Consider the following 9,345-nt stretch of genomic DNA (forward strand, 5'->3'; position numbering starts at 1 on the left):
ACAAGCGTACGGTACATATGGAAGTATATCTCAGCCCCAGAATATACACTGCTTCTCTCTTGGCGGATTCAACTATAAACCAGTCAGCTTTGCCGAGTGAATGTTTTATTGCCCAACTCACTTTGGATTTGGGTGAGCAGTTGAAAGCTTTGGCGAACTCGGGAATGTTGAACACTGTTCCATCCACGCGATATCGTGATGGAGAGTGTGGGTCGGTTCGAATTCGTTGGACCTGTGTGATGGTTCTCTGTTCAGCAGACATACTATCAATATGGCCGATGAAACATACGGCAGCAGCAGGTTTCATTACTCTCGCCCAGATACGAGCAAAAGAGATGAAGAAAAGTTGTTCCCTGGTGTGAAGATGATCAACCAAGAGGACCAGGTAGCTGATACTCTTGTTACCTAGTAAAGTTCAACCCCGGCAAGAGATACTCATTTCCTGCTTTGAGTGATTTCGGATACTGCGCTTGCCAAGCGCGGTACGCTTGAATTAGGCCTGTGTCACCGATATTCTCCCCGGAAGTGCTGCAGACAACACTCGTTAATACACGTTACAGATTGACTGGTGAAGCCACTTTACAGATTGCCCTAAAGTCAGCGAGTTAGTAGTTATTCGCGCGGAGAAAAGAGAGTTCATACATTGACATAAACCCTCCCGCCCTTTCCATCGTCAATGCTATACTCTAAACAGCACATAAGACCGAAGTCCACTGAGGAGGCGATATCCCAACCCACCGGAGTACTGTTTGACAATGCAGTCTTGCTTGACTTGGAAGCCTTCACTGGTCGAGTTGGTCCACCACTCCTCAAGCTTCCCGTTTTGGTTGTATAAGCGTCCGGCGGAATCGAATGCATGCTGTTGTCAGAAACGATCAGCGTAAGACGCGCCAGCGAAAGTAGGGAGAGAGCCTACTGTCAGCTCGTGTGCTGCAACATGTCCAAATGAGCCGTAGGAAAGGTACGCCGGCCTAATCACAACATGAATATCCAAATGTTAGTGACTGCGTGAAAAGGGCGCTCACCAATCCTGGGAGAAGAAAGGTGGTTGGAGGATGCCAGCGGGGAAGACGATCTAAACAAGTTTAGTAAGGGCTTCGATTGAGATATAGCATGGGACTTACCTCATTCGCAGGAGGGTTGAAATAGGCATTGACGGTGGATGCATACATCTCCCAAGCATCGAGGTCACGCGTCCTGCCTAGCTTGGCCCACTTTTTGCTCTCATCACTGACACTGATAGGTTTGTCAGTCCAGAACTCTCCCGGATGAAACAATTTACTCACGAAGCGCTGAGAATGTTGGAAAAGAACTTATCCTCGTCAATTGTGACCAAGGCATAATACCGCGCCAAAGATGCGGGGTCGCGGGTGTCGGGGGATAGAGGGAAGCCGACTTTGACACGAATAGCATCCGCCTATCAACGTTTGCAGGTCAACGAGAGTAGCTGAAAAACTGAAAGCATAATCACCTTCTCCGACGCGGCCTTGGCCGACTTCTTGTCCATCCAGTCAATATCCCGCAGCGATGTCTTGAACGAATCGATGATATCCGTGATGACCTTTGTCCCCTTCTCTCTGGACTCTCCTCCAAACGTCTCATTGGCAAAGTATCGCCCAGCCGCGAAACCCAATGTCGACTCCACGATCCCGGTGCAGTACTCCGCGCGATCGCCGACGGCGCCTTTCTTTACGCCCGAAAGTAGCTCGTACAAACGTCTCTGGGCTTGCCACGCTTTCGTCTCCATACCTAGATACGGGGAAAGTTCCAAAGCAACGCGGGTGATGAGGTACGCCTCGACAATGTCTGAGGGTGTATCATCGAGGATCTTTGAGAGAGAGGCGGGGTAGGATGGATACGTGACAATAACGTTGCTCGGGAAAGAGCGCGGCGTGAAGGTGGCAAAGTAGTCTTTGAAGTTGATCTGGGGAAGAGATGACGTGAGCTTTGCAAGAGGCGTGGGGTTATACGTTGCGATGGGGTCTTGGAAAAGGATGTCGCTGCAAACATGGCACACGTTATTTGGTGTTGGCAGACACGCATTCGGGTGCAGTACTTACAGATCGAGACTAGCCTTCGCAAGCTCCGTTTCGAAAGCGAGGACTTTCTGCGCCAGTTTGTGCGGGGACCTCGTCCTGTTGGAAGGCTTGTCGTCGTCGTCATCGTCGCCCTCCCAAGGTGGCCATGGCCAGGGCGGCCAAACGGAAACCGCATCCTCGTTGAGCGCTAACCCCTGCGATCTGGTTCTAATAGCCTCGTCCTCCTCCGCGAGCGTAGTCAGAAGGTCTTCGATGACGCCTTGATAAATCTCTGTGATGGAGTCTTCCTCATAGTACTCCTGTTCTCGATGTTAGTAGAGTGGAACCGGACGTGCTGACAGTCAAACCTTGGAGGGAAGGCCGAGTCCGGGCTGGCTAAACCAAAGCGTCATGAAATTGGGGTCAACGCCAACATCACCTTCGACATCGAAGGAGAACAAGGCATCAATACCTACAGGCAGTTGGCTATAAACATATACGCTTTTCAAAGGTAGGGAGGGAACCGACCTCGCGAATGCAGAAACGCTAACGCCGATGTAAGGCCCTTTCGAGCAGTCTCCGCATCGTCCTCTGCGTCTTTCGTGGATATTTCGGTACTCTTCCCGGAGAACAGCTTGCGGACGGTATGAGCAATTTGCCACAGAGGCTCAACGCCAATCTCGTTGAGGGCTTTCTCATCAACACACGAAGCGTAGAGACCACGTAGTTTCTTCAAGAGCTGCTCGTCGTACGAAGGTGCATGCATGAAAGCAGGGGTTTTATAGGCCGGGGTCTTGTCGCCCTCAAGGATTTGCTGGATGAGTTGCTTATTTTGCTGCGCGAGGGCCTCGAAATTACCGAAAGACCCCTTGTCGGTGGGCAAAGGATGCGCTGCGAGCCAACCTCCATCTTGAGGAGCAAGCGTCAGAGATAACCACCCAGCACGCAGGAAGTAAGTTGGACTGACTGGCATAATCGTAGAAGTTTTCGCAAGGATCCTGAGAAGTATCCAAAGAGGCAAGTATCGAGGCCGAAAGCATGATGCATTCAGGCGTAAGACACGCTCCCTGCACACGACTGTTAATTTGCCTTTGTACCTCATCGCATGACGCACCTCAGAAGGGGGTTCACTGGGAACGGGGACTGGGGCAGGTATCACCGTAGTTGGCTGAATAACGGTTGTGGTGGATATACTTGTCTCGATGGCAGTGGTTGTCGCGGTCGCGGTCGCGGTCGTAGTCACCCTTGCTTTGGACGTTCCGATGTATGTCTCTGTCTCCGTCGCTGTGGTGGTTATTGCAGTAGGCACGACTGTCGCGGTTCCGCCGCCTCCACCTCCACCTCCGCCATCCCGACCGCGTTCCACATTAAGTTTGTGCTGCACTCCAGCAAACAAGCCAATGAACACCTATTGATGTGCAATCAAGACGTGTTGTAAGCCGTTAAAACGTAACTCACCGAGCTGAGCAACAGCAGTGCGAGTACAAGGATGAGTAAGATCTTCGTGAGCGGCGTCAACGGTTCTTGTGCAATCACTGCTATTCGATCATTGAAAGTTGGTTGGGTCGGGTTGTAGCCGCCATTCTGATCCTCTGCATCCGAGTCTGAATCTCTTAGTAACGGCGCGGTTTCTGCTTCGACGTCCCTTCAGTTTTAACCGCGGCGGAAGCGAACTGAGCAACGCACCAAGGTCTGAGGGCCGACTGTCCGCCATAATGTGGCAGACGGGCCTATATAACGAAGAAGAACACTATCACTGGTGAGAGTTCTCGGTAAGAAGTATGGGTATTCGAGAATTGCGAATTGCGAACACACGGTCCTGGGTCCTGAAGTGACGGCATGCACGCCGTGTGGTAAACACGCTCGTTACTTAGGGGCTTCTCAACCAAGTGCCCGACTTGTCCGCAAGATTCCTTCTTTTCTACATATCCGTTGCTGTTGAACCGTTTACCCACCACGTCAGCGCTATGGATGGCGAACTCTATGAGTTGACCCATATTGCGCAGATTGGTGGCGTGAATTCAAGTTCAACGGTAAAGCAGTGAAAGTGCATAACACGGTAGAAGATGCAGTGCAGGAGGTGACAATGAATCGCCAGAGGACGCGGGTAGTTGAAGCTATTTGTTATTGCGCCCCATTCACACCTCGGCGCTGGCACTGTTGTCAATATGAATCACAAGACAAAAACGATTCACCTGCATATCATTATAGTGACGCCTCTGAACCGCCCCAATATAGAGAACAATGGGCGTTGGGGGCTAAACACGGATGCTCCCGAATGGCGAGCTTATAAAAGGGAATACGATAGTGTAAGTCCATTATAATCCATCTACCTCATCCTAAGCCGAAAGTCCCATCCGAAGTCCGTAATACAAGCAAAGCGAAAGAAAGCGCACGGCCATAAAGGTGAGTAAGCATAGTGGCGAGAAAGCAGCATAGCTAATGGCTACATAGATAGGGGTAACTGTCTGCATAGAATGTCTCGTTGAGTTATAGGTCCATGGTGAGGGGAAACGGCTCCGAAAGCTAGAAGAAAGGAGATGGGATATCCGCGGCGCTCCCGTTCCGGGCCAGAAGCCAGACATCAAGGGCGTGGTCGTCTTCTGGTGCCGCTCCTGTTGCCTTTGCGTAAGCGAGGTAATCAATGGCTAGTAAATAGGTAGGGTATGTTAGTGACAGCATACTTCGGCAAGGCGACCGCAACATACCTCTCGTCAGCGCCTGGACCAGCGTCTTGCAAGTGGGGAACAACGAACGTATGTGATCGTGTACAGCAGTGGAAATCTTGTTTCGGTTGGCATCCACCTGCTTCCTCGCCACTTTACGGCGAAGCTTCGGGTCCTCGATCGAGGCCTCGACTGCAGCAGTACTCGGGACGATATATTGCGGTAAGGCGCTATCTCCGCCTGACTGTAACCACCAAAGCTCGACGGCGCTAGGTTGTACGGGAGCGACGCGCTTGTTCATGATATATTTGATCACCCTGACAGCTATCCAGATGGGAGGTGATTAGCGGCTGGCGTAGAGCAGAGATGACTGCTAGACACGTACCAGTCGTCTTAGACTCTAGAAGACTCCGAGCAGGGAAAAGCGCGCTGAACTTGGTATAGGTAGCCTGCAACGCTTTGGCTCTGTCGGTGTCGATCCGCTTCTTCGCCGCCCGCTTCTCTTCATCAGTACGAGCCACTCGCTGGGGGGTACGAAAACTAGGCGATATGGGAGAGGGCAACTCTGACTGTGATATTCGATGGGTCGGTTAATCCTCGTGAATCAGCAACTGTGGAAGCAGACTTACTGCCATCTCTGAACTCTCGCCTGGCTGTTTACTGGGGCTTAGTTGCCCCGTCGTAACAGCAGGCTCGTAGAGTTCGTTCTGGAGAGCGGTTTCGCCATAGGGGGTGTTCGGCGACGTGACAGTTGGGAGGGGCACGGGTAGGTGCGGCCAAGTTGCCGCGCTTGTGCACTGATCAACGAGGTGACGCCGTTCGCCGCGAGCGTATGGAGAATAGTACTACGGGCATTCACTGAGTACGCCAACAAACTCGTACGCGACTGCACTTCACTTACTTGAGGTCGTGCCTTCCCCTTGGCCATCCTCCCGCCTGTGGGATTCGTCCACTGGTCGTCCACTCGCAGCTCGTTGTATTCGCTGTTGGGTGTGGAATCGGGGAGGGGAAGCTGAGATCTAGAGGGGGGTTGACGCGCTTGGACGGGCTCTGGATCGTTCAGTGACACGCTCGCCACCGAGCCCGACATGAGTCCCATTTCCTCGCCCCAGAGGAGACTTTCCGACGCGTCGTTGTCCACGGGGCTTGGGTTGAAGCTTGATAAGGGGATATCGGGAAGTTCGTCCAGGGTACTAGCCTGTTCATGCCCGGCCTGGCCATCCTGACGAACGACGACGTGAGTTGGAGTCGTTGATCAAGGAGATCTGTACTCACGAAGGTGGCGTTCTGCTCCATCCCACCCCCAGGCATGAATTTATAGGCCTGAGCATCGTACGCCCCTCCCCCATCTAGCCCAGTGTAGAAGCTGTTGTCAAGGACGTTCTGTCCTTCGTTTAGAAAGGGCAGCAACTCCAGCAGTTGGTATTCCAGCCGTGGGTCAAATTGCTGCCCGTATGCGCTCGCCGAAGGCCCGTCCCCAATAAATCCGTCGAAATCGCCGCTGAATTGGTTGTAGTTCATTTGCGTGTTATTGTTGCGTACTCGTGTGCTGGTGTAGCTTGCGTAGCCTGTGATGCTGAAGAAATCCCGACCTTTGCTGCTGCGACTTTATATCGCGAGGGCTGCATGTCGACACTGCATGCCGCGCCTAGGAAGCCCACAGATGCTCGTGTTCGCGGCAAAGAAGGAGCAAAATGAGGCGCACAAGCGTTCAAATCACCGAACATTCAGAATTGGGGTTGTTTTCGGCGCTCCGGCGCGCTCAATCACCGAGGTGGGATTATTTTGCGGCGTACTCGCTGAGATAATCGTCAGGCGCATCGCCCGTAGCATGGAAGATGGGTGCATTGAAGCTGTTGAAGGCGTCGGTACTTCTGAGCGTGGAATTCTTGCAGAATCGTTGAACGAAAACGTTACTACAAAGGGAAGATTTGAATTTGACGCCCTCGCACGGTGACCACACCGTTACATTGCGCGAAAAGGGGTTTAGCAGGCGCGAGACGGGTTTTTACATTGCGGAGAGTTCGCTAGCTTTTTACTACGAAATACAACGTTGCTGCAATACTAGAAAGTTGTGGGCATTATCATCCCTTTTCTTTTTATCAGCGTTATACCTCTCTTGGCTGACACCAAGTGATGGCTTTAGAGATGGCGGTAGCACCGATACTCATAAAGAACATAACCACGACCCAAAGGCGACCACCGATTAAATTTTTATTGGTGGAAAGGGCAAATAAGGAACTGCACCAGAGGTCAGTATGAGTCCAAGCTTGCACGAAAGCTGGGGAGGAGGCATACCTAATAAAAGCAGGACTGACTGCGCGAGCCAGACATATGGAGAATTGCACTAGACCATTCGTCGAAGCCAGAGCAAACGGAGGGGCGTATCGTTTGATGAGGAGCATGTTCAATCTAAAGAGCCCACCATGAGCCTTCTCTTCACTTACCCATCGAACATCAACAAGACGTACGAGTGTGCAAGAAACCCCGTTCGAGCAATACACAAGCATAACACAATGCTGACCCAAAGCACTATTTCACCCTGCGGCGATGCAATCCCTTCGTCACCGTCAGCACTCGCGCGTGCGATGACATTCAACATCGGAAGCGCAGTAAAGGCGAGAGGCCAGATCCCCATGAAAAACGTATACATCTTCGCATGGTCGTACGTCCGCAGCAGCGTGGGCATCACGAAGAGCTGCAGCGAGGCCGCCAATGCGCCGGAAATGGAAAGCGTGTATCCTATTTGAGATTCCTGGCGCAGAGCAATGCGTTAGGGGCTGTGGGGGACTGCGGGGGCATAGGCGAGCCGCTCACCGAAAAGGAAAGCCCGCCCGATTCGACAGGCGTGTAGCAGAAAAGCACGAATACAACCTGCATAAACTTAGTGTACTTTCATCCTGCATCTTACAGCGCATCCACACGTACATCAAACGCGGTTGTCACGAAGTTCATTGCGCAACCTGATATGCACAAACACTGGATGATAGGATTGCGAAGTAACTTCCGGACGCTAGGCGATTTTGTGTAGGTTGGAGGTGTCTGCAAATCGTGGTTTGAGCCGAAGGCATCCCGCTCAACCGTCGGCCCGGAAACATTCAGAGACTACCGCGCGATCAGCATTATGAGTGCAACAACGAAACCATACACATACCTCTTCGAGGAAAACGTAGCTGATGACAAGTACAATCACCGTTACTGTGGAAGCAATAAAGCAAGGGAGGAAGTAAGGGTAGGCGGTCCACAACGGGTAGTCGAACCACGCAGGAAACCTTTTCGCTGGGTTTGAAAGGGAGCCTCCAATAAGTGGTCTGTCGCACAGCGGACAAAAGGAACAATATCAATCGTATGTGAGAATAGACTCGAGATGGAATTGAAGGTGACACGGACCCTATTATAGAACCAATCGGCCAGAAGAGACCGAAGATGGGGAAAGCGACCGCTTGGTTCGACGTGTCTGTTATCTCGCATAGGACGGAAGGAATGACTGCCACATTCCCCGTAAACAAGCCGGCTTGGGTGGAAGTCGCGTCAGTCAATGTGCCTCTAAGCCCCAAATCGATCCACAGAAGTACCTAGGATACGGGATATCATCACTGCGCTAAAGCTGGTCGAAAGACCGAACAGAAATGTGGTGACGGCGAGTCCAGAGACGCAGAGGAGAATGACAGGGCGCCGGCCAATGACGTCTGCGGAAATGTGTCTACGTTAATCCGCAGCATAAGATCTATAACTAAAGTAGCTGCTGACCAGAGATCCACGCCCAAGGATAGATCGCAAGTAGTTGTGCTAGAGCGAAAGCACTTTCCTGCACAAATATAGGTCAAATCCCACATAACCATCGCACTACGTACATACCACTAATCCGCTGTAGAACCCGACTTGAGATGGATCATCCGTCAAATGCAGGTCCTCCATGAAATTATTGATGTACGGGAAGATCTGCGAGAACGCTAATGGGTCCAGGACTCTAAGCATGCAAAGGACCGATAATTGTTTGACGGGCAAGGGGGTGATGCTCGTCTTGGCTTCTAGATCGAGTTCGCCTTGCAACAATGGCTGCCTCTCATCGCCTTCAATCGCTCTTGAACTCGTCGAGGGGCTTGCTGCCATGATTATATCACGACCTGCTATGTCGTATGGTGTAGGGAAGAAGGGGGGTTGGGGTGAAAGTGAAGGCCAATCTCCAATCTTCTAGAAGAGGGGTTGGAGGTCATTATGTACAAGACTGAATGCCCGAGAAGTGGCGCCCTCTTCAGGAGCCCATGGTTCCGTGTAACCTACACGCCCCATCGATCCATGTGAACACCGCCCAGCATATATGCCTCCTTGACTGCAGCGTTACGTTTATGCGAGCGGGTAATTCATTTCGGTATATGTATACCTATGTATCTATCCCTCTCCCTACTTATAGAGTTATAGGTGAGTGTAGTTGTGGTTGATGGTACCGTTAGGATGTAGCACATACCTATACCTCATTTGAAAGCAAGCCCCCCACCAACGTGCAGTAGGCTTATCGTGTGGTGATGTCGGCTGGGCTGGAGATGCTGTTGAACGTGGACGTAAGTCGCCAGGGTCGTCTACCTATTGAGAAATCTGTTACTTACGTATGCATGAACACCCAGCGAACCAAATGCCGATGATATGTATTTCCTTCCATG

General features: G+C 51.7%; 3 protein-coding genes across 3 annotated transcripts; all 3 read right to left on the bottom strand.

The window, feature by feature from the left end:
* Nucleotides 1–30: 30 nt before the first annotated feature.
* PC9H_001400 (uncharacterized protein) lies at nt 31–4,015 on the bottom strand (the record flags this gene model as incomplete). Its single annotated transcript, XM_036771050.1, has 19 exons — nt 31–72; nt 122–232; nt 290–353; nt 406–515; nt 643–686; nt 739–859; nt 917–971; nt 1,026–1,075; nt 1,125–1,236; nt 1,287–1,417; nt 1,472–2,000; nt 2,061–2,338; nt 2,387–2,490; nt 2,547–2,927; nt 2,986–3,107; nt 3,275–3,426; nt 3,477–3,649; nt 3,705–3,748; nt 3,834–4,015. 19 exons carry the CDS (start codon nt 4,013–4,015, stop codon nt 31–33), a joined length of 2,805 nt encoding a protein of 934 aa, XP_036636895.1.
* A 529-nt stretch (nt 4,016–4,544) lies between these two features.
* PC9H_001401 (uncharacterized protein) lies at nt 4,545–6,205 on the bottom strand (the record flags this gene model as incomplete). The annotated part of the gene is made up of 6 exons (XM_036771051.1): nt 4,545–4,666; nt 4,727–5,008; nt 5,070–5,253; nt 5,314–5,529; nt 5,586–5,906; nt 5,960–6,205. The coding sequence occupies 6 exons, from the start codon at nt 6,203–6,205 to the stop codon at nt 4,545–4,547; spliced, it is 1,371 nt and encodes a 456-aa protein (XP_036636896.1).
* A 587-nt stretch (nt 6,206–6,792) lies between these two features.
* On the bottom strand, nt 6,793–8,797 carry PC9H_001402 (uncharacterized protein; the record flags this gene model as incomplete). Its single annotated transcript, XM_036771052.1, has 10 exons — nt 6,793–6,925; nt 6,983–7,096; nt 7,156–7,439; nt 7,502–7,558; nt 7,613–7,789; nt 7,833–7,995; nt 8,075–8,198; nt 8,260–8,373; nt 8,435–8,492; nt 8,543–8,797. 10 exons carry the CDS (start codon nt 8,795–8,797, stop codon nt 6,793–6,795), a joined length of 1,479 nt encoding a protein of 492 aa, XP_036636897.1.
* Between the last annotated feature and the right edge of the window lie 548 nt (nt 8,798–9,345).

The sequence above is a fragment of the Pleurotus ostreatus genome (genome assembly GCF_014466165.1).
Source record: "Pleurotus ostreatus strain PC9 chromosome Unknown scaffold_1, whole genome shotgun sequence".
In the NCBI taxonomy this organism is placed as follows: Eukaryota; Fungi; Basidiomycota; class Agaricomycetes; order Agaricales; family Pleurotaceae; genus Pleurotus; species Pleurotus ostreatus.